Source organism: Cavia porcellus, unplaced genomic scaffold (genome assembly GCF_034190915.1).
Source record: "Cavia porcellus strain 051 isolate PalLab524CR breed Dunkin Hartley unplaced genomic scaffold, mCavPor4.1 scaffold_5, whole genome shotgun sequence".
In the NCBI taxonomy this organism is placed as follows: domain Eukaryota; kingdom Metazoa; phylum Chordata; class Mammalia; order Rodentia; family Caviidae; genus Cavia; species Cavia porcellus.
Genome location: NW_026947488.1, coordinates 23,166,103 through 23,191,321, shown reverse-complemented (window position 1 = coordinate 23,191,321; position 25,219 = coordinate 23,166,103). Strand labels below are relative to the sequence as shown.

The 25,219-nt window shown below is 45.1% G+C and overlaps 1 protein-coding gene across 1 annotated transcript; it reads left to right on the top strand.

The window, feature by feature from the left end:
* On the top strand, positions 1-24,478 carry LOC134475877 (lipopolysaccharide-binding protein-like). Its single transcript, XM_063247925.1, has 15 exons — positions 1-176; positions 1,008-1,122; positions 2,595-2,723; positions 3,078-3,233; positions 3,781-3,844; positions 12,318-12,381; positions 13,233-13,324; positions 14,829-15,005; positions 16,724-16,933; positions 18,151-18,321; positions 19,678-19,745; positions 21,575-21,620; positions 22,462-22,525; positions 23,277-23,353; positions 24,245-24,478. The coding sequence occupies exons 1-15, from the start codon at positions 56-58 to the stop codon at positions 24,275-24,277; spliced, it is 1,587 nt and encodes a 528-aa protein (XP_063103995.1). The 5' UTR covers positions 1-55; the 3' UTR covers positions 24,278-24,478.
* Positions 24,479-25,219: the final 741 nt, after the last annotated feature.

Here is a 25,219-nt window from a genome sequence, read left to right as displayed (position 1 = left end):
GGACCCTACAAAGAGCCTCTGACCGCATCTGCCTAGGGAAGCCCTGAGGACAGCCATGACAGCCAGACCGCACTGTGTGCTAGTGGTCCTGCTGCTGGCAGGGCTTTCCAGGTTTGCAGTAGGAAATTCTAATCCTGGGTTCGTGGCAAGAATCACCAAGAAAGGCCTGGAATATGGTAAGGTGACTGGGTTGGTTCTTATGATGCCCTTTTTGGCCTACCACAGTACTGAGATCATGAAAACAGTCTGTGACAGGCTGTGGTAAAGCCACTATCTGAATTAGGCACTTTGGATGTCACCCCCTGGGCTTCACTATTCCCATCTTGAATACGGGAGGACAAGGATAGGACTAGATCAGCCTTTTTCCTACACTAAAATTACTGGGGTGCACAGGTGTGCTGGCACTTTGGAGGCTAGGGCGGGAGGAACGCCATGAGTTCCAGGCTACTCTGGGCTGGATAGTAAGCTCAAGGCCAGCCTAAACTACACAGTGAGGAGGCCCTGTATCAAAAACTGAAAACACAAACAAACAAATGAAATCAGACAAAAATGCTGGGATATACGTATGTTAGAATACACTTTCCAGGAATCCACCCAAGATTGCCTAAGTGGGGGTCTGGGAATCTGCATTGCTGATGTTTTGCCCTGGCAACAGTTGTAGAGCTGAAGGTCTGATCAAACTGCAGTGAGTTAGTCCACAAGAGCACCTTGTACTCGCACCTTTGCTCCAACTCTGATTGAATAAATAAAAAACTAAGACTGACATTTACCTGACATTTTGGAGTCCTGATCTAATTTACTTCTCAGACTCAAGTCAGAATTAACATTATGATGTTGCTAATGGGGAAACTGAGGTCCAGGTATTTTAAAAGATTGCTTGGGCTTGCATTACTAGTAAGTAGCACATTTTGTTTACTACCATTGTGTACCTGATTGCAAAACCCGACCACCCAGGCTGCCTCCCACCAAATAACTAATTCAAATACTCTTCTATTTCACTCCTCCAGCCCAACAATATGCAGTCACCATCCTGAAGCAGAAGCTGTCCACTGTCAGTTTGCCTGACTTAACAGGAAGTTTTAAAATGGGTTGGTTTGGACGAGTCAGCTATAACTTTTACAAGTAAGGTTGCCTTTCACCATCCCAGAAAACCAAGGAGGAAGGATGGGAACCGAGGCTGAGGGGAGAGGAATCGACATGGACTCAGCAGTAGAGGGAGGGTAATGGCTAGCTCTTATGGGATTGATGAGAGTTCTGTGTTTCATGCATTATCAGGATGAAAGGAGGACACTTAGAAACCATTGCTCAGCCCTAGGTCAGTGCTTTAGGGAGACTTGAGCCTTGGAGAGGATTCTTGGCAGGAACTGACCCTCTGTGGATGTGTAACCACTGCTAAAGACAACTCCCAGAGGAGAACGGAGAAGAAATATCCTGGAATCTCCCTCCTCCCATCAATTACTGTCTCTTTGAATGCTTCCCATTGGCCAATCCTAACTAGAAGCCTTTTGCAAAGCCATCTGGGTAATGTAGTTTGCACAGGTCAGCCCTATTCAATATGGCTCAGAGCAAAGAAAGGCCAGGGAAAAGATCCGAGAATAAATGATCAAATAGAGATTTGTAGCACTTGCCTGGGATGCCTAATTCCAAATAGGGGCACTTGCTACTCAGCTGCAATTGACGGGTGTTGGAAGTAAGAGTGAACAGTCACATTCCCTTTTGATTTTTTAAGGACAAGCCAAAAATCCAACCATTTATTTTCCCATGTTTTTTGTATAAAATTTTCCACATTTTAAAATGAACAAAAGATTAAAATTCTTAAAAGCACAAAACAGAAAGAGAAAAATAAAGCTAGGTACAGTAGTCCATGAGTATAATCCCAAAAGATGGGAGGCTGAGACACTAGGATTGTCATGAGTTTGAGGTCAGTCTGGGCTACAAAGTAAGTTGAAGTGAGACCCTGTCTCAAAAAATAAAATGAAATGAAAAAAGAAAGGAAGATAGAAAGATAGATAGACAGATAGATAGAACTATACACACCATATAGCTCACAGATTACTGCGTAACCCCTGATCTAAATTGTGAGCGTGGTAGTTGTTTATTTCTCTATTGGTTTTAGTATTTAGTGAGGATAGAATCGGGCCTCACACATGTTCAGCCCATGATTTGCCATTGAGCTGCATCCACAGCCTTATGCCCTGGTTTTCTGTTTGAAGCAATGAGAGAGAGAATGAAAGGGCTAGTTGCTTCCTGGAGACCCCAGCTAAGAAGCCAGGACACATGCAAAGCAACACAAGTTGCAACAAAGCTCACAAGTTGCTTGAAGCACTGACAGTCAGATCACTAGGGACAGAAGAAGCTAGCTGCAGAAGTGTGGTCAAAGAGAGGAGAAATCTTTGGTCTCAGAGGGTTGGGGAAGGCTCCCCAGAGGATGGAGCAATCTGGAAACATATACAGAGGATGACCAGATGGTCTCTGAGGCTTAGGTTATACAACTGAAAGAGACTCTAAGAGGTTAGAGGGAGCTCTTGGGACCTACTCAGAGACAGACATGACCCTGGCCTTTCTGGGTTTGACAATCTGCCTTCTTTCCCTAGCCTGAAGATCCATCACTTTGAGATTTGGAACTGGAATCTACATCTGCTTCCTAATCAGCACATAACAGTTTCTTTGCCCAATAACGACATATTTTTGGGTGGAAACTGGAAGGTGAAAAAGGCATTCATGTGAGTAGCACTTGGTTAAGATGTTGTTTGCTTTGATCTTTGGGCAGAGCACACCCTCCCTCTGTGGATTCCATTTCAGGAATCTTAAAGTTCTGGCCTATAAAGGACCCAGATCCAGCTATATTTAAGCTTCATTCTCATCATCTGGGAAATGGGACTAACAATAATCTACTTCCAGCACTGTGCCTGGCACATAGCATACCCAAAAATCACTGGCTCCTTTTATTCATGGTAAGTAGAGTCCTAGACAAAGGACACAGCTTGTTAGTGTCTACGTAACTCTGTGTTCTTCTGGTTACTGATCTTGAAGGCAACTGCTTATACAGGATTTTGCATTGCTTTTCTTCTAACCAGTGACCTACAGGGCAACTTTGATCTGACAGTGTACAGCATTTCCATCTCAGTTTCTCTGAATTTTGGGAAGGACCAGTCTGGAAGACCCACTGCCTCTGTGGCCCAGTGCAGCAACTCCATTGGCCGTGTCAGGGTTCACATTTCTGGAAGCTTAAGGTAGGTGACCCCATGTATACTCACTGGAAACACTCACTGCTGTCTCAGCATCAAACCCCTCCAATCCAGCTCATCTAATAGAGCAAAAGTACAAGACTTTAAGACTAATCAAGATCATGGCTCAGCAAACTATGCCTTTGGGGCTGTTTCCCACCTGCTTTTTTCCCCAGACAGCCTCAAGCAAAGCAGTGGGGAAACTGTTATTGGTCTCTGTTGAGTCACAGGCTTAGCTTGGATCAATCATTATGAACTGTGATTGACAGAGCCATGGTCTGTACTCATATTTAGTCATTGGGATAAGGATAGGGTCAGTCACATTGAACCATGGAGCCAGAAAACAGAGAAGTAGGTTGTAAGGAAAAGTAAGGACCCTGGAGAAGTCAAAACCACAGATGTATAAAGATGTACTGTGAATCATCTTCCTGCAGATTGAATGTATCTTCCTGGGTCTCATTGATGGGAAAAAGGAGGAAAGTTCAACTTCATGGGCAGTACAAGTTTGCTTCATAATAAAATATATCCTGACCACCTCACCTCTTTTCTCTAGCTGGATCCTAAACCTCTCCCATGAAGGAATTGAAAACAATATCAAAAGAATATTGCAACAAAAGGTAAACAAAAGGATAAGCAGATTGGTAGCTAATACATGAATCATTAGTATTTACATATTGAATGCTTGGAAAGAGCTTCTCCCTTAAGTATGCAGGTGTCTGAATTTGCTTAACAAAATCTCACATAATTCAAAGGCAAATGTTGATTCCCAAGTTTGTATGAAACTTAACCAAGTGTTATTTCATTATCTAAGTGCAGGTGGTATTAGAAAAATATTGGTAAGAATTGATTTTGGATCCTTCCCTCAACCATAGAAAATCAACTGGGTCCAAGGATTTAACTACCAAAATAAATCTTCAGATATGTAAGGAGGAAACCTAGAATATCCTTCTCACTCCTCCAGCTCACACCATTTTGAAAACAGTGGCATTGGCCTTTGGGATCACTCACCTTTGCAAAGTGCTTGGTCTGTGGAGCTGGGCAGGTGCCTCTTCACTATACCCTCTACATATCTTGGAGCAACTCAGTGAATTCAATGGAGCTCAGTCTCGTCATTTTAAAAGGGAGAAGCTGACACCTACTTTGAAGAGCCTTTGAAAGTACAATTAGATAATCACACTGAGTTCCCATGACTAATTATTGTTGGGGTGTTAGAGTATTCCGGCACAAAAGAGCAGAATATAAAAGTAAAAGCAGCCTTTATTCTAAGTACATGGAGAGGAGCTCACAACCTACAGTGGTCTGGCTTTCTCTGATCTGCATATGGGGTATGGGATATATATAACTTCTCACCGATGAGGTTCTTAGAGTGGGCATTGATGAAGTGCGAGGAGCTGATTGCAATTTTCTTTGTGCACTGGGAAAGGAAAAAAGAAATTGAAATAGAGGAAGGAGGAAGTGACCTGAGGGTAAACATCTCCAATTTGGCCTTCCACTGCCACATGTCCTGTAATTTATTCTAGGGCAAAACTCTTTCATTCTCTTCTTTTGATTGTTAGGAAAAGGGCAAATTCTCTCTCTGACTATTTCCTGCAGGAAGGGGGCACCATACTGGAGTTTAGGAAGGTTGATGGGATGAGAGTTGATGTCCATGTAGAAGCTGGTACCAGGTGTTTCAGCCAGAACAAAAAATTTATCATTGGTGAATGCTCGCATCTTAGATTGGAAAAATAAAAAACACAAGGTGCTATGAGGAGGCAGATCACTATCATAATTAACAACCCAGGAAAAGTAGAAGGGAAAGTGTCCTTGATCCAAATGTGTCATTCCATCAGGGCCATGGTGAGGAAGAATCTGAAAAATAAGCATGGAGTTGGGGGGATGGAGTTCTGAGAGGTAATTATTCCCCCATCTGAAAGGGTAGGAGTTAAAAGTGTAAGTAGGATTTATCCTTGTTTTAGGAGTTGAGCTGGAAAGAATAAGAAGCATGAGAAATATAAGGCCTCATGATTGAATCATGATTGGGAAATTATAGAGTGGGGGTGTGTGGCTGTGTCACTATAAGTGACACGAGATCTTAGACCTACAAGAGTCTCATGTAAACAGCTGAGGGTGGAGAGAACTAAGATAGTTACAGTGAAAAAATTAGCTAACAGAAGGTATGGGATCAGGAACCAAATAGGATAACAAAACATGACTTAGCCAGAAAATTTTGGCTGTGGGGCCTTGGTGAGATGGAGATGGGAGATAAGAGATGAGATGACCACTCAGAATGTTTAATATACAAGGGAGTTAGGGTTAGGAGGGCACCACTTAGCTTGAGTGATGTGGTACCAGGATGGCAGTCCAGGGACCTTGACCACCATTGAAGTTCTGAAGAAGACCAGGTAAAGGCCACTCCCTTTTAGTTGTAGTCCTGTTGAGAGAACTGATAAACAAAGGCTAGACCATTATCTGACTGAATACTCTGAGATGAACTTAATACATCAGCAATCTCCCTGGTTGTGGGAAAGGCTTTTTTCTATCCTGAAAAAGTACAAACAAAGATTTGAATATATTTGAGAGTTTTGTGGTGGGATATGTGTATAATCTACCTGTCAGTCCTGACCAGGTCGTGTCTGTGAAATTGATGAATAGGAAAGGAAGAGGTGGTATGTGTCCCTGAGGAGAGGTTCTACTCTAGAGATGACAGGTGTAAGCTGATGAGACCTCAGAGTGTCTGGGTCAGTCTACATAAAAACAAAGGAATCCTGACAATCGGGGTGTAGGTGGGATGGTAAAGAAAAGTCATTTTAAAGGTCTAGGACTATGAAGTGAGAGGTGGAGGGAGGGATATGAGAGAACATAGTACAAGGGTTTGGGACCATTGGGTGAATTGGGGTAGCAGCATCACTGATTATCCTAAGGTCTTGTATCAGATTATAGGACCCATTAGGCTTGAGTACCAGGAGAATGGGAGTATTGAAGGGTGATGGGTGAGTTTAAAAAAACTCTAGTCTAAAAGATGTTTGATTATAGGTTTAAGTTCCCTTAAATGTTTTGGAGCTATAGGATATGCGGGAATGCAAGGAAATTTTGAAGGATGTCTGAGATGAATTCAAATAGGCATGGCATGGGTAGCACAGGTGGGATTGGAGGTATCCCAAACTATAGGATCAACCAGAGAAGAAGGGAGGGGAGGGGATGGCTTTGTGGTGCACTGTGAGGGTGTCTGGAAGATGAGAGCTATGGGGAGGGAGAAAGTAAAGGAGAAGTTAAACTTTTGAAGAAGATCTCTGCCTAAAAGGGGTGTGGGACATGTTGGAATTACTAGAAAGCTATGGGTAAAGAAGAGTCTAGAACCTGCATGGAATAGGCCCTGTCTGCAGTGGCTATGTAGGTTGGCCATCAGCACCCACTACAGAGCCCAAGGACTTAATATAGTGGCCTGAAAACTCAGGAAGAACATTATATTTGGCCTCTATGCCAACAAGTAGATAGAGTGTTTTACCAGAGACCTCCACTGGGACTTGGGGCTCTGAGAATGATACCTTAATGGAGGTCTGTGGGCCCCGATCCCCATCAGTCTTCAGCAGCAAGTCCGAGTAGATCAGTCAGCGATGAATCCAGTGGTGATGAGATCTCCTGGGAGGGCAAGAAGTTAGAGGATGGCTTACCCGCTTTCTGGTGGCTAGGACAGTCGCTCTTCCAATGGCCCTTGAGATTGCAGAAAGGGCATTCTCTTGCCCAGCATCTTTTTTTGTCACCCTTGAAGCATGGTCTGGGAGGTGCTTGGGCAGCTCCACTTTGTCTCAGTTTACCTGTCTTAGAGCTCCCAGTGTCACTGCTAAAAGATCAGATTGTCATTTTTCCTTTTGAGTTTTATCTCTGTTGTTGAAAACATGAAAAGTCACATTAAGAAGGTCTCCCTGTGGGGTTTGAGAGCCAAGTTTAGCCTTTTGTCTTGGGATCTGGCCCACACTGTTCCCTCCACAGTCACAACACATCTGGTTCTCTGTGCTGGCTATTTTGAGGCCCTAACCCTGTCTGACTGCCTATAATATTTTTAACTGACTTAGCTGTCTGTAGCATTTTTTCTCTGAAGAAGTAACCCAAACTGCCATGAAGGAGAATGGGCAATGACAGATCTGAATTCTTCAGGCTGAAGAGAGGTGAAGTTGTTGAACAGCAGTCAGGGATACTCTACAGAGCTTTTAACTAGTGGCCCTCAGTAGATAGCAGGCATTTTTATCTTGGGTAGATGTACAGCTTTAAGTCTAAAGGAGACAAAAGCAAAGAATCAATTAAGTATGCAGGAGTCAAATAATAGAATCAACGGGGTATTTATAAGTATAATTTTAATAATGGCTTCCCATAAGGAGGATAAGGATAAGGTCCAGTGAATTTTAGAAACTGACATGTCATTCATTTGTCATATACCTGTTTAGGTTTTACAATTGTATAAGTACCTCTTGTGCTGTTAGAATGTCTAGTGTCAGGGCTAGGGATTTAGCTCAGCAGCATAAGCACATGCCTTGTAAGTGCATAGTTGTGAGTTTGGTCCCCTGTACAAAAGAAAAGAATGTCTAATGCCATCTGATTTTTGGAGAATGGCCTGTTTTATTAATTTTACCTTTTTACTTAGGAGAGAGATGAGCTGTGGTGTCATTTAAGGCCAGTCGAGTATAGTTAATTATGACCCCAACATGCGTCATAAAACCTTTTTCTGGAAAAGATCTGGTGGATCCCAGTAAAAGGAATCTAAAAAGAATTTGGTATATTTGTTATGATGCCTTGGGGTTTGACACCTTTTAGGCAAGAATAAACTTTAAACAAAGCATGCATACACAAAGTGTAAAGCATATATAATCAAAGCATGAGCAGTAGGGCTGACAGATAAGTTTAGAAACTGCTTTTAGGTTATAGCAATTGTAACTCATTGGCTCTTAGGTACTTTTGTTGATGGACATTATATAAATTTTTGTTTTAAAATTATCATTTGACTGATAACCTCCTGTTGACTTGATTTGAATCACTTGGCTGGAGCACAAGAAAAAGGCAGATGTCTGATCTGAAAGAAAATATTTATCATCATAAACAATCCCAATTTTATATTTGAAGGCATGAATATACCATCAGATCAGCAACAATGAATTGTCTTAGTCATATGAACTTTAGCTGGGGTGTCTCCCATAAGCTATGGAGATTATTGGAGCCTCCAATTAATGAATAAGAGCTGGTTAAAGTTACCAGGTGGCCACTGTCTTATTCATAAGTTGAAGTCCTGTCCAATGTCTCCCCACCCCAGGGGATTTTGTTTAACCAATTTTAGCATCAATTTGACAAGCTGGCAACCTAGGTGAAAGCATATTTTTAAAATCTATAACCCAAATACATCTTGATTAAGTGGTCTAAAAATGCAAAAGGAAAAAATTATTGAGCTCAAATAAAAAGGAACAGCTGTTTATAGAGCAGACAAATGTGCAAACATGGACAATCTGTACAGCACAAACAGACTGGACAAACAGATAACAGATATATAGACTAACAAACATCTTACAAACTCAGACTGTATTCAAATATATTTGGCCAATCTGAACTATAATAAATAGACTAGTATGAACATTTTGTAGATTAATTAATAGAGATCTCTTAAAATAGGAATAGCAGAAAAGGAACCTTATTTATGTTTGCTTTGAGATAGGTCAGAGAGGGAAAAGGAACATTAATATGAACTAGTTCCTTGGGGCCAGCCTGTTCCTCAAGTGAGAATAGGGACTGAGACTGAGTAGGCTGTAGAGTGGGAAGTGTAGAAGGCCACTCAGTAACCAACTGCCCGGCAGGCATCTGTATCTGTGGGCAATTACTGGGTGATCAACTACCATGCATCAGGGAAGCACAAGATGGCGACTGATTACAATGAGACTCACAACTAGATGGCTGCGGCTGGTCCCATTATGAGGGACCCCAAGATAGCAGTGCATTGTCATGTGGCGTAGGGATGCAAGATGGCAGCTGTCCTCCAAGTGAGCTGCAGCAAGATGGTTGCTGAGAACCACGTGGCCTGCTAGGTTCCTGAAAGGCACAAGACCAAGTACGGTGAGCCAGTGAAGAAAATGTCAACACAGGAGTAGGGGACAACAAGAGCCATCTGATGGAATATACAGTGGACTGAGGGGGTTGAAAATTTTGAGACTAGAGAGAGAAAGTAAAGGAAGGATTAGAGGCCACTGGGGGTAAAGAATGGGGAGAGGATGGCACAGGGGGCACAGAAATCTCTGGCTGAGAAAGCTGTGGGATTTGTCTGGTAGGTACAGGAGAGGAACCGTAAAGACAGGAGACAGGTCATCTAAGAGGTCCGGAGGGAAAGGAGGGAGAGTTCCTGATGGAGCAGAGTGAGCCAGAAGTGTTTGGGCCATTATACAAGAAAGAATGAGAGAAAGACAATCCTCAGAGTGAAAAAAGGCCTAAAAATAAGGAGTTTCTGCTAACTTGTCGCCACTAGAACAAAAGTATAAATAAAATATCTGCTTTTTTGGTCTTTATACCCTTCTTGAGGCCAAGAACACCAAGATTATGAACTAAGCACCCAAGAAGTGTGTTTTTTGCGGGGGGACAGAAAATGGTCCCCATGACCGAATTATAAGTGAGCTGAGAGAACAACTTTGCCTCAGGATGTAAGAGCTTTAACTCTCCCCCAAGGAACAGGGAAGCTGTCCTGGATCACACCTATCAAAAAAAGGTTATCACCTGTTTTGAAAGTGTGACATGAATGTCCCAACACACGTTCTTATCCTGGCCATCACTGAAGAGCATGGGGCAAGGTCCCAGGGAACAAAAAATAACAGTTTTGCCTCTGGCTGTATGGCCTAATGAGTGTGAAAACTGCTATCTCTGTCCAGAAAGGGCAACATGCGATAGTTTTCTGATGCAAGCTTGTGATTTTAGGAATGGAAACAGAAAACCCCAGACAACAGCTCACCTGTGATGAGTGAAGCAGGTCGCTATTGCATGTGGATTAGCAGCGGCAAGTAAACAGTCCCGGAGGAAATAAAAAGGTGATTCATAGGCCAGGTAGCTCAAACTGGGAGTGACTCCCAGGAGCTAACATACTCTGCCATACGAGTCTCAAGGCACCATAATGTTAGAGTATCCTGGCACAATAAAGGAGCAAAATATAAAAGTAAAAGTAGCCTTTATTGTAAGGATGTGGAAAGGATTCCACAACCAACAGTGGTCTGGCTATCTCTAATCAGAATATGGGGTATGGGATATATATAACCTTTGACCAGGGGTGGTGCTTAGGGTGGGCGTGATGAAGCGTGAGGGGCTGATTGGAAGGTGGAAGTGACCTCAGGGTAAACATCCCAGATTTGACATTCCACCGCCATAATGTGCTGTAATTTATTCTAGGGCAAAACTCTTTCATGGAGTACTCAGCTTTGCTACCATTTCAGAACTATGACTCGTCCTCTTGACTCTTCAATGTTGAGCCACAAGTTCAGCAGTTAGATGCTCTGGTTTTAAATCCCAATTTGCCACTTTGATAGCTGTGAAGTCTTAGGGAACTGAACCTCCCTGACTCTTAGGATGCCTGTGTATAAATAGGAATAATCATAACATCTACCTTGCTGTGAGGACCCAAAGCTGTGATGCACTTATAGTTAATGTCTAGGACTAACATTTGGGTAAATACTCAACTAAGCTCCCCACTAGTTACTTGTGTGTTGTGGTGATTGCTTTTCATACATAGGAAACGTGGGCCAGAAAAATCGGGATACTACATTTCCAGGGGAATGAGGCTAGTGCCAGGGAGGCTGAGCCACTATTTCACATGTGGTCACTGACTTCAGTTCCCATAGGGCTGTGAGTGCAGAGTCCCAGGTGGCTCTGTAGAAAGAGGACCTCTGGCCAGGGGAGGTGGGGAAGATGGATAAAGCCAGGTCCTGAGAGGACCGACTCCCAAGGCAGCGATGCCCTGGCGTGGTGCTCCAGGGAGGCTGACCTAGGTCCACCAGGCTTTGGCTGCCTTACAGTTTTGCACCAAAACAGTGCTCTCAAAATGAAGATGCTTCCCACAGAGAGTTGATTTTAAGTGATTGGAAGCCTTGGTATTAAAATATGCAAAATGACAGGATGCATAAACACTTCCCTCTGAAGTCTTCTTTCTCTTCTCACATCAAAGACAGGAAGACTCAGTAGGAGACTAATGTATCCTGAATTGTTTTTTCTAGCAAAGAGGGGATTAGCTAACTAGGCAGCAGCATCTAGCCAATCTTCCAGAACAATTTTTTCCCTGCAATCCCTTGTACATTATTCATTTTCCCAGTTGTATCTTGTTTATTCCAAGGGCTTCCAGTTTTTCACTCAAAAGAGTGATATGAAGTTTCTGTATTTTTTCTTAAATGTATGTCCATTTGAAAAGGCCAGCTGGCATAAAGTAAATATTGAATAAGTAACAGAGGGAAAGGTGGGAAAGGCAAAATGATGGGATGGTGTAGGAATTGCTAAAGATGGGAAATGGCCAAGTTAGGGTCTTCTGACATCCCCCGTCTAGAATTCCACAACTAGGTCAGGGACATGGCTCAGCAGCACAAGCACCTGCCTGGCAAGGGCAAGGTCCTGAGTTCAGTTCCCATTATAAAACACACAGACAGACAGAAACAGACAGAAATAGAGAGAGACAGAAAGACAGACAGACACAGAAGGATGTGGACTGTTTAGAACTCCATTACTTTCCCAGAAACAAGTTAGTGGCCAATGGCCACTGTGATTCCGAGGCTGAGCCCTTTTCTGGCTTTGCGGTGGGCCATCTCACGACTTGGTCAGCACTGTTGAGATTTCAGGATCTGAGCAAGAAGAAGAGCCAAAGGGATTCAGGAATGAGTGGCAAACTTAACGTGGGTGCTGAAGTGGCCAAGTGCTATGTATTTCGGAGCACAGTGACCTCTTCTTTCTTTTCTCCATGTTGCCTGACCCTTCCCGGCACACACTCAGGTACCTCCACAGCTGGGCTGCCAAGGTACCTCCTGGAGGTGGATCTGGGGACACCAGGGCATTGCTGGGGAGAGTGGAGAAAGAAGGACTCACCAGCTTTCTCTCTCCCTCTGGCAGATCTGTGAGATGATCAGGCAGTCCACCACTTCTTACCTGGAGCCCTATCTCAGAACTCTACCAGGTTTGAGCACACCCTCAATTTCCATAGGTGCCAGCAGACTCCCTGACCCTGGGTTATCCTGAAAGCATTGCTCCTGGGGAGCCCTAGGAAAACTCTCCCATCCTACAGAATTGAAACAGGGCATCTTTTGAGGAGTCTGTTTTTGGCAATGGGATGCTCCAGGGGAGACATGTACTAGGAGAACAAGGTAGGGAGAGGATCTCAAGGCCCTGGGAGAAGCATGTGCTGCCTGGGTTCCATCTGCCTTAATGAAACAGAGAGCCCCAAACCCAGTCAGCCCTGCTGGACCCCACAGATCCTCTAATACTCCATGTTACATCCTGCCATGTGATCTTCGCTCCTGCGGTTCCCTCTGCCAGGAGAGCCCAGGCCCGTATTCACCCCTTCCCCAGTCAGCATCTATGCCCTGCTGACTCCAGCCAGGCAAAACCTCCCCAGGAAGCTTTCTTTGACTCCCTGTTGAACCCTTTGACACTGCCCACTGTGGCTGATACTACATGAACGACATCACCACACGAACTTCTTCCACTTGGCAGAGCTGTACTTGTACATTTATTTGCTCAAGTATTTATCTGTTAACCTCTGGACTCCAGAAGGCAGGGACTGACTATCTTACCCAACGGTTTCTTCAGCCACCTGCATTATGCCTGGCATATAGGAGGTTCTCAGTAAAATGATGAGTGAGGCAATGTGTCTCTCTGGTTAAAGTGGATGGATCAGCACCAGCCCCATTTCCCTTTTAGAAAGATTACAGTTTCTGTGAATGACGTTCCCCAGAGATGTGCAATACACAACTTGCTCAGCTGTGTTTAGCCATCCTGTTCCTAACCTGTCTCTTTCCTATCTCACAGTCACCGTGATGATTGATGAGACTGCAAGCCTGGAATACAGATTGGTAGGCGCACCCCAGGTGACTTCTGAAGGCCTGGATACTCCCTTCAAGGTAAGGGGTTATAGGGAAAGGACCTTGCTAGGAAATCAGTTCCACTTCCCAGAGGCAGCTCCTCCCCTTCCTTTGCCAGCCCATAAGGGACAGATGTGCTATTAGCCACTGCACACCAAGACTAAGTCAGGAGTCTGTGAAACAACATACTAAATCTGTCTGGAGTCTCCAGAGCCTGAGCTTGACTCCTAGCTCTACCATTTGTGTGCTGGGGAACCTGGAACACTTGTTTAACTTCTCTTAGCTTCTATTCAACTGGAATAGCCAGGAAGGGTGATGCACACCTGTAATCTCAGCAATCAGAAGGCTGAGGCTGGAGGATCACCGTGAGTTCAGGTCAGGCTAGGCTAGGTAGTAAGTCCGGGACAACCTGAATTACATAGAAAACCCTGCCTAAAAAATGAATGAAAAAACAAATTGGCCAGCAGGAATTAGGAGAGATGATTTGCTAAAGCACTTAGCTAGACATAGCACAGAGGGCATATATAAGGACGTGCTTGTTACTATTACTCTACCCTCAAGGTGACTGAATGGACTTCCTAAGACACCATGTCCTGACTCTTAGAACTTGTGAGCATGACCATATGTGGCAAAAAAGGACTTTGCAGAGGTGATAACAGACCTTTTGATGGTGAGGTTATCCTGGCTCCTCCAGCTGCACTCAGTATAATCTAAAGGTTCTTAGAAGAGGGAGACATGTGCAAAACAACAGAAGAACCATGGGGTGACGTGATGAGGGACCGTAAGCCAGGGAATCCACATGGAGGTGGCAAGAGCAGGGGGACAGAGTCTCCCTTAAAGCTTTCAGAAGAAGCACGGGCCTGGAGACAGGAAAGGAAACAAACTTGTGCTGTTGTAAGCTACTAAAATTGTGGTAATTCTTACAGCAGCAATAGGAAAACCCCCTCCCCATTCCCCTGTTCATTCCATACCCCCTGATTGTGGGCCGAGCCCTTGTAAGGTGCTGCCCCTTCAATTTTGCTTATTTTATTTATATCATTAACATATATTTCTTGCTGTGTCACTTCCAAGAGTTTCTAAAAATAATAATAGATCATAATAAACTTAAATTTCCTATTATCTCTATGAGTCAGAAAAATCATTAGCCCCATCCTCAATTCACAGATGAGGAAGTTGAGGCCCAAGGAAGTTAGGGATTTGCCCAAGGTACCAGAGCTAATAAACCTTGGGATTAATTCAGCCACTGGAATCCCAAAGTCCAAGCTCCTCACTCCAGGCTGTGCCTGCCAAATCCTGGGCTATGAGTCCTAGGACCCCTCCAGCCCAGAGGATTGCTGCTCTGAAGGGGTGATTCGAGGCAGCTGTCAGGATCTAGATCGTTAGTGTTGTTGGGTTCGCATTCCAGAGAGGAACCACCCAGCCACCACCTAAAGCATAAGAGGCCTCTGCTGGGCAGGCTTGCACCTCTGCTGGGCACCCCCACTGGCTACACCGAGGCAGGGTGCAGGTATGCAGGGAGAACTGATCAGTCCTCTGTCTCCAGGGTGAATTCTTCAACCCAATCCAACCTGCACCAGCGCCTTTTGGAGCCCCACCCATGATGCTGCCACCACGACATGACCACATGATTTACTTGGCAATCTCTGAATACACATTCAACACAGCCAGCTGGGTTTATCACAAGGCTGGGTACATGAAGGTCATCATCCGAAATGAACATGTGAGTGCTGGGTGAGAAGGAGACCAGGCTTCAGGAGAGGGCTTCAGGTTGAGACCACAGGCTCTCAGTGGGTACCCAGGGAGAAGGACAGAATGTGGAATTTGTATCGTAACAAATGTGAACTGAAATCAAACTGCACTTCAGCTCCCCTATCTATACAGGTGGATCCTAATAGTTTCCATTCACTACTCAGTATTTTTCCTGCTAGCCCTTCCCCTTCTCTTTCACTCCCTCTGTGTCCCAGGACCATTAAAAATGACCCCTTCAGGGATCTTTAGAGGCTCCCTTGGTAATAAGCTGGTGCCCCTGTAAAAGTTTTGCTCTAGAATAAACTATAGCAAAATATGGAAGTCGAAGGTCAAATTAGGGATGTTTTCATTGAGATCACTTCCTCCTTCCCCTATGACTTCCTTTTTCCTTTCCCAGTGGGCACAAAGAAAATTCCAATCCGCTCCTCTCAAGTCATCAATGCCCACCCTAAGCACCACCCCCAGTCAAAAGTTCCATATACTCCCATACTTCATAATCCAGTCAGAGGAAGAACTCAGACTGCTCCCAGTTACCGGCCGGCTCCTCTCCACATCCTTAGAATAAAGGCCACTCCATTGCGCCCAAAAAATGCTAACAGCCCCTAGCTGGCTGATTTATGTAATGCATGCAGCCAGTGTTACTGCCTGAGGAGGGCAAAGCACAGGGGAGCAATGGCCTTTCCAGATTCACCTCCTCTTATTCTAGCCCAGTACTGTGAGTAGCAGACCAACTGGACACCTGGGCACCTAAAGCTCTTGGCTTTGTCTCCTGCTGTGCCCCTTAGAAGCTGGGAGCCATCTGGGGGTCATGCAACCTCAGCATGGCCAGCATAGGGGTCTGCACAGGAAGGGGTGGTGTCCTGGCCTGTGGGTAAGTCGATGGAGACCCTAGAGGTGGAGTGGGGATGAAAAGGAACAAGAGACACAAAGAGCAGGGACAAGACGAAGTCCTTCCGTTCAAGTCTCGTTTATTCAAGGAATGAGTATCAAATATATAGGGTATTGGGGAGGAGGGTTTTGGGTCCTGAGACAAAAGCAGTTAACTTAGCAACAGTGGCAAGACTGAGGGTCGTAGGTCAATTCAAATTTCCCATGGGGGGGCTCATAAGGCGGGCTGATTAGCATAATTCCTAAATGAGCCAAAGAAGCTAGGTAGGCAAGGTGCTGCTTAACTACCAAACTTAACTCCTAGAGGGAATTAAGGTGGTGCAGCCTGCAGATATAAGGTGGCAGCCAATTACAGGGCTTCCCACAGGGTGGGGCTTTAGGCAGTGACCCCACTACCTGTGCAATTTGAAGGAGTTCTGAGCAGCCACTCCTTTGGCCAGCCCCTGTGAGAAGTGCTACAGTTACAGCCCAGGACTTGTGAAGAAGGAGGAAACGGAGCACAGGCTGAGGACAGGGTTGAACAGGGTCCCCTGAGCGCAAAGATCAGCAAATTGCAGGGCTAGGGAGAGAAGAGGCTCTGTGTAAAATGGCTAGAAAAGGAGTCCAGACAAACTCGTAGTGAGTAGTATAATAAGTGTCAAATTGTTATGGATGATCTTTTGGGGATCATCCTGAGAAAAAGTAAATAACACCACCAGGTATTTATTGAGCACAGCCGAGCACAGCCCTGGACACTTTACTCATATAGTGTCTCATTTAACCTGTAAACCTATAATTCCTACCACTGTTCCTCTTTTATAGCTGAGGAATCTGATAAAGCTGGCTGCCAGTGAATCAGCTAAAAAGTGGCGGGAGCAGAATCTAAGGCCAGGATGTCAGCTGTTCAAGTCTACAACTCTAACCACCATGGCGTCCTGCTTCTCCAATAACTTCCTGCCTCTCCTACAGCAGATGCCCCTAAACTTCTCAACCCTTCTGCACACCAGCTCTTTCCAGATGCTGGTCCCTCAGGTAGGACCTCTGCCCATTCATCCCAGAGGGCAAGACAAGCCCCTCAACCCAGATCAGATCCAGGAAATGTGTTTGGACCCCAGAGAGAAACAGCTCACTTATTAGAGCAGTGGGGAATATATAATCTATTAAACTAATTTGTTGTATAACATTCCTATCTTCCTCTGGCTCCTGATGGCACAAAGATGCAAGATCTGAATGTAGATTGCCTGGATTTAAATCCTAGGCCTGCTATTTTCTAGCTTTGGAATTCAAACTGCCTGGGCCAGTTTCCCCATTTCTCAAATGAGGATGACCATAGCCTCCACTCCTCTGGGTTGCTTACATGAGAGATAAAAGCATTTAACCAAGCCAGGTGTGGTTGTGTGCATCTGTAAACCCAGCCACTTCGAAGGTTGAGACAGGAGGATTACAAATTGAAGTTCATTCTGGGAAATTAGAGAACCAAAAAAAGACAAGAGAAAGAAAAGCTGGGGGACAGCTGGGCACAGTGGTGCACACCCAGCACTCAGAAGACTGACACAAGAGGATTGTTGTGAGTTCGAGACCAGCCTGGGCTACAAAGTGAGCTCAAGGCCAGCCTGAATGGCAGAGCGAGACCCTGTCTCAAAAAGACAAGAAGAAGAAGGAGGAGATTGAGGAGGAGAAAGAGGAAGAGGAGGAGGAGGAAAAAAAAAGAAGAAGAGGAGGAAGAACAAAGACTGAGATTATAGCTCAGTGGTAGAACATTCCTGGGTTCAGTTCCCAGTACTGCAATAAATTATATACATACATACATACCAAAATAAATTCAACCAGTGCAAATTTTCCAACCTTGGATGACTAATAATTTGGGGCTAAACCTATAGTCATCAACATTTATTTGATATTTAGTTGGAAGCCCCCCTGAAAAGTGATACAGGCAGAGTAGAAAAGATCAGGGTGGCCCCAATCCCCAACTTGTCCACCTGACAAAGTAGGCTGGCATTGGAAGGCAGCACAGTAACTATCTTCTGTTGCTCAAACAGTTCCTTGAGGTTTCTCCCTTACGCTAGACACTTTATTGCAGTGTCCCTTCCAATAACAGCCATCTCAGGGAAAGAAGCTCTGGAAAACACAAGTCACGTGAAGAACTGGATGGGACCTTTAGAGTTTGCTCCTTGGGACCCAACATCTGATCTTCCCTCTGGATCTCCATGTGTCCCCTGCTGTCCTCTGAGTGTCTGCTCTCTCTCCAGCTGGCCAGGACATACCCCAACATGGAGGTGGAACTTGAGGCATCGCCTGAGTCTGAACCGCTCTTGACTTTCACTCCTGGGAATGTGACCCTCTCACCAGTGATAAATATCCAAGCTTTCGTCCTCCTACCCAACTCCTCTGACCACAGGCCACTCTTCCAGCTCAGGGCGGTAAGTCTGCTACTGACTGAGGCACCAGGGAGTCATGGTGCAAGCCCCTCCCTCAGCAGAGTGATAGCCACAGGACCGGCAGATGCTAAAACTCTGCCGTGAGTACCGCCCTCCTGAGCCACGCTGCCAGGCTTCCTGAAGGCACACTTCATCGGATCATAGACTGTCATAGATGCAGGAAATCTTGAATCATTTGCTCTAGCTAAGCTGCTAATTTTAACTTTCCCACAGTCATTTACTATAATTTTTTAAAACATGGTTTCACTTTGTAGTACACGGTGTGGTCTTAAATTTGTATTTCTCCTGCCTCAGCCTCCTGAGGGTTGAGATCACAGATATGAACCCCCAAGTCTAGCTAGTTCACTATACATTTTTTAAAATCTCAAACATCACTCTATTGAAGTTTCTATGAATAAAAAGTATAAAATTACCTTGTAAAAGACGATATAAGTATTTAGCAATACTCTAAACTGATTTACAAGCTCTCACAATTTTTATTTTAAAAATTCCAGCTACTTTCCTTAGAATCCAGCTGACAAGTTGATCTTAAAATTCACAAGTAGCTTCAAAGGATCCATTGGCTAAAACTCAGTCCCATGGCCACATGAAACTGCAAGGGAGGATGGGAAATGTAGTCCAGCTGTGAGCTCTGGCTATAAAGCTAATGAGTCTTAGTTAAAACATAAGAGGCTCAGTTGCAGCACCTTTCATGTCCATCTTTAATACTTCCTGGAAACTGTTGTATACATCTGAGCAGAAGCCAGACTTACCCATTTGGCTGGCATACGATATTGTACCTTTTTTCCTGTTACAAGTCTTTAAGACTTCAAGCCCTCACCCAGGTGCCACAGAAAAGAGCTCACCTCCTGGTAACAGGAAGTGACTCAATGGACCATTTGAACAGGACAGGGCCCTCCAGATTCAGTCACCTGTCAAATGCAACCCCTCAGCAGGAAAGTCCTTCTCTCTAAATCAGATGTCAGTTGGTGCTGTCCCTATGTTTCTCCAGGGCTCAAGGCTTTGTCAGTGTTCCTTGGTGGTCTGCTCCAAAGAGCTCTGTCATGGTTACAAACTGGAAGTACCCCTGTTCAAATGCTCTGTGCTTTCAGCTCAGGCTTATTCCCCATTCTCAATACTTTCACTGAGATGGAGACCTGGGAAACTTGGCTTCCCTTTCTGAGTGTCCCCTTCGGAGCTACCCTCTGCCTGCACCCTCCAGCCACAAGCCTTGGGAGCTGCTTTCTGCCCATGTGTCCCATAGGGCCTCATGCCCAGAATTTCTATTTCTGAGGACTTGTCTCCAGGACTTGTCTCCAGGAGCTAACATGATAGCTAAGCAAGCTTTTGCTTTTCTAGAATACCAGTGTTTCCATCAACGTCAGTGTGAACTCCAGCAGGATTGTTGGCTCAGTAACCACAGGAAGGTAAGAGACCAGGGAGTAGGAGGGGAATGAAGGCACAGGGTGACATCCTGATAGTGGCCAGGTTGACTGATGGGATCAGAGGTGACCCCCAGAGACAGATCTCCACCAGAGGTGGGACACTTTCCAATCCAGTTCCTTTGGGGAAAAGGCACAGTAACAGTGCCTCAGGGAGACAGCCAGAAGTAACTACAGAAGAGTTGCCATATTGCAGAGGCTGTCCTCGGGTACCCAGTATCTCTAAGCTCTTCCCTTGTCCCTCTCAGGCTTCTGTGGAGAAGATGACTCTCTGCAAAGGCAAAAACTTACTCAGGACAGTCTAGTTCAGGGTGGGAAGCTGTGTCACAAGGACTTTTCACTTCACTGAAAGAAATCATATCACAGAGCAGGAAAGATTTTTGATGGAGGGTTAAAGTGCCCCAAGCCACTGCCTGTAGCTCCCCTACCCAGATTCCCAGTCAGTAAACATGTGTTACACTGGTGAATCAGTGGGGAAAGAGTTCAGGCTTTGGTCAGCAGGGACTGTACTGCTTCCTGGGGTTGGAACTTGTCCTCTGTACTAATACCTGAATCTCACTTACTGTGTGTGCAGCTCTGTGTTGACATACACCAGATGAGCTACTTCCTGGATTTTATTTTAAAACTGGGCACTGAACCCAGGACTTCTCACTAAGCTATTACCCCTAGCTATTTTTTTTTGTTTTATATTTTATTTCAAGACAAGGTCTCACACTAAGTCACCAATGTCTAGGCTGGGATCAAACTTGTTATTCTCCTGCCTCAGTTTCCCAGAGTGCTAGGATTACAACTGTAAACCACTATGCTTGGTTTACTTCCTGGCGTTAGGTTAAATGTTTATAGGCTGATAAATTGCACTGAGATATTAAAATGAACATCTCCTTCAGAGGTATCTAGATAAGAATTCCTCATCAGAGGAACCAGCACAGCAGCCAAAAAGAAAGCCTATCAGGAAGGGCATCAATGGAAGAAGTTGGGGTTTGGTTTCCACAGCCACAGGGACCCACGTATCCTGAGCCACCCACTCTAGTGGGTGTCATCTGCATACTGCCACCATTTGCAGTGCTTCTCTTTCTCCTTCACATTGTCGGCTTCCATGTGATAAAGATAACTCATGCCGCTACACACCTCCACATTACACAAACAACACAGGCTCATTGTGTAGTCCAACATCAGACCAATAATAAGTATTAATTGCAAGAAAATATTAGAGATTAAAAAGGTACATAAAAAACAAAATCACCCATAACTTTGCCACACAGAGTCTGTGTCTCTTACTAGTTTTGTTTCCTTCCAGTTTTTAAAAAACACAATTTCTAGATTGCCTTACTAGCACATACCTGTAATCCCAGCTCTAGGGAGGCTGGGGCAGGAGGATCACTGTGAGCTTGAGGCTAGCCTGGGCTATGAAATGAGTTCAAGACTGGCCTGAACTACATAGTGAAGCCCTGTCAAAAAGACAAAAAACAAAACAAAACACAAAGCATACATTTCCCATGTAACTGGAAATACATAGTGCATACATTTTTGTATTCTACCGTTTTCACTTACTTTTTATATCATTATAATTTCTTCAAGTTATGAGTTCTTCAAGTTATGAGTTAAACCTTAGTCTTAAGCATAGCACTTTGCTCTCAAATCAGTGTGTGTGCCAGGCCCTGAGCCCACAGTGATACACTGTAGAGCAACTGCCAGGTACCCAGTCTCAAACAAAATGACTTTGCCTCCAAGCACAGTGCAAATTCCACTGGGGTGACAGCAAGAAACTTCTAGCCCTGACCTGGTGACCCAAACACTTTTATCTCCCCACACAGTGAGCTGAAGCTTCAACTGAAACAGTCCAGTGTCAGCGACATCAATGTGAGTCATTTCTCTCTGCATCTCTTGAATGTTTTTCCCCAATCGGGTGTCATGGAGTGTCAGGTAAAAGGCCTAAAGATGTCTACAGGCTCCCAGGAAATGGGGCAGCCATATCTGAAAGTTCAGCAGGCATGAAGAGCTTGACACCTAAAAAGACAATAGGACAGAGACTCTAAGGCCATGAGATTTGGAATAAGAAACCATCTCTGCCTGCTGCTGACTGTGTGACCATGGGCAAATTATGTGACCTTTCCATGCCTGGTTCTCTTACTCTAAATGGGAATAATAAGAGCATCTACCCAAATGGGAGCTACAGTATGAAGCAAGCCGATGAGTTCAGTAAGACACTGTGATAAAATGTCTCACACATGAAAATCTCTCAACTACATTCACTATTGGAAAAAGAATAGCACGGGGTTGCCTTTATACGACTTAGGGATTGAGGCCCCATCTTCTCACTGAATCATGGGTTCCAGTGGCTTTAGGAATTGATAACTTCTGAGACATAATAAGGTTCTTGCTCCGTATATTATGTAAGACTTCCAGGAAGTTCTGGAGAATCAGTGTGTAATCAAAGACACTCATGTTTCTTCAATAAACTTTTACATGTTCATAAATTAGACCACTAAATAGCCTCAGGATAACACCAGTCCTATTGCACTTATGGAGAATGAGCTTACAGATGAGAGGGTTTGAGGAAGGGGCCGCTTGTTCATAATGGTGGTCAAGGGTCAACGCCTGTGCTTGAGGTGGAATGACAAGACAGGATCTCCAGAGGTGGAACCAGACATTTTTATTCATGTGTTACTTGATCTCTGTTCTGGCACTTCCTGTGTTCTAGGTGGAGCTAATGGAAACCATCCTCAACTACTATGCGTTCAATATTATATACCCGGCCCTCAATGGTAAGTAGAGCTCTTGCTGATGGCTCCATAGCACAAAGACTGAGCTCTTCCCTTTCCATAGGACTTCATGCTTCATTCATTCACTCACACACTCATCCATTCAACAAGACCTCTTGCCCATTTGAGAAGACAGGCGGGTAACAGGCAGTGGTACACAGTGTATTGAGTGCCATGGCAGGAACAATGGGGAGCTATAGGAGCCAGGAGGAAGCACCAAGAATGGCCTTGGAGGTCAGGCAAGGCTTCCAGGGCATGAGAGCTAAGGTAAAGAATTGGGTAGAGGGAGAGAAACATTCCAGGAGTTTGCAGTCCTGGCACTGGACCTGGTGAGGTGACACTGTTGGGTGACCTGAACAGAGGCTGCCTGAGAATCTGTAGTCCCCCTCAACTACCTAGGACCCTCTTCACTGGGCTTCAGCATCTGAGTTTTAAACTAAGAGATAAGAGGAGGTAACTTGGTCTGACAACAGAGTAAGACAGCTGGAGAGATCGAAGAAGTCACTGGGTTCACACGCCACACCTCTTCCTCAGCTACTTTGGGTGGAGGATGAGGGCTCTTAAATGGGCCCTCGGGGGCCCAAGGGGTTCCTCTCATCAGTCCTGATAAGGCTGAATTTCCCAGTCCTTGGTCTCAATATCCCAGCCCAAACCAGCCCTGAATCCATAATCCATAGGGGCTGCAAAGGTCATGGCCTGCTTCCTGTCTCCTCCTGGACTTCTGTGTCCAGCTCACCTCTGCTCTCTCCTCCAGCAAAGCTCGAGGAGGGCTTCCCACTCCCTCTGCCCAGGCAGATCTACCTCAACAACGTGGAACTCCAAATTCACAAAGTGAGTGAATGGGGTTGCAGTGCTGAGATGTGTTGGGAGGCTGCCTCAAGGGCTGGGGGACGAGGGGGAACCAGGAAAAAACATAAATTTTGCAGTGAAAATGGCAGGTATTGATGATCTGGCGTCTCAGCCACACATAGACTCGCTCAGTTCCTGATGATCCTATGGGTACACATTTACTGAGCACCCACACAGCACGAGGTAATGCATCCCTGGATGGCAGAATGGATTTAGCTCAGCGGCATAAGCACCTGCCTTGCAAGCAGGCGGTCGTGAGTTCAATCCCTGGTACCGATAAAAAAAGACAAAAAAAAAAAAAAAAAAAAAAAAAAGAAGCATAAGTGCAGGTCGGATCACATGCCATTGGGGTTGAGGGGCATCCTAAACAAGCCTACAGTCACAGTAGTGATGTGACAGCTGCCCCGAGTCCCTGGCCAGCCCTCCCACTCACAGCAAGGGACAGCTTTGGAGAAAACTGTGCCATACCTTCCATGGGGAGCACAGGCAAAAAACAAGTTTTTGATTTATATCCACAAAGGCCCTTTGCCAGTATCTTCACTGTTCACAGCTGTTTCCTTGCAAGGAGGCTCAGAGCTGCCTTCTGCTAAACTGAGCAGCTGAGACAGCACCCAGGTTTGCCTTTCTCTCCTGACGGAGTAACTTTTGTTTTTTTTTTTTGATGGAGTAACTTTTGGAGGAAAGTGACTTTCATGGATGTCTTCTAGGGAGCAGTGCTTTGGGAAGTATAAATTCCTGGAGATAGGAAGCTGAGAACAGTTTACTGTGAAGCCCCCAGACTTAGGCTGAGACTTTTGATTCCTGTGGGAACCCGGACACCTGGGTGGCTCAGCAAATGACTTTTCTTGATTAGCTCTTTTGTCTTCTCTCTAGAACTTCCTGCTCATAGGAGCTGATATCAATTAGGTGAAGGATGGAGGAGACAGGAGCGGAAGAGAACCCCAGGCTGCAGCCTCTTCCTCCAGCTTTCTGCCCCATGGACAGTGGCCACCAATGAACCTGTCACATTTGAAGCCATGGACACGGGACACTCCCAAACTTGCTCCTTTCTGTATTCCCACACCTTCTCTTTACAGCTATCAGTCTAACCGAGGGAGCTCAACCTGACTGCACCAATCAACTAGAATAAACTTCCATAAAGGATAAACCCATGAGCATTCATTAGTTTCCATGTCACCTGCTCCACAAGACACTTAGGGAACTTACTTGTACATGTCGCCCAGTGACATGATTAAGTCAGACATGTGCTGAAGCCTTCTTTGGCCACTTCCTGGGTATGCAACAATGAGATGGAACCACCCTGGGGCGGGCAGGCTCAGAATGGGGCCTGCATGTGTTCACCAGATTTTCAACTTTGATTATCCTGCACTGGCCTCAAAACTAATGAGAGCCCTCCCATCAAATTTAGGATTAAAAACCACAAAGCTGACAGAAGGTACACACTCCTGAGTCATTTGTGAAACAACTATACTCATACACTAGTCCAGGGGGACCCTTTTGCTAGGTTTCAAGCCCTTATCTTCCAGTGGCAGCACAGCATGCTGATGCAAATCCAGGGACCAGTGGAATAGTGTTCTTTGTATATTGTCCTTCCTCCACGGTGACAGCCACATCCTTGGTAAGCATCCTCCAGAGGCTTTAGCTCAATTCCACCCCAACCAACCTACACAGATCCCCTTGGCATACTGGTATACTTCCACCTTACAGCCATAAGAGAAGCACATGTGCCTACAACCTGAAGCCAAGGTGGGAAAACCTGAAAGGTCTGACTCACACACAGCACCTCAACACAACCAGACTCAAAAAACAGACAGCAGTCTGATGCCAAGACCTGGCGCCTTTTCCTTC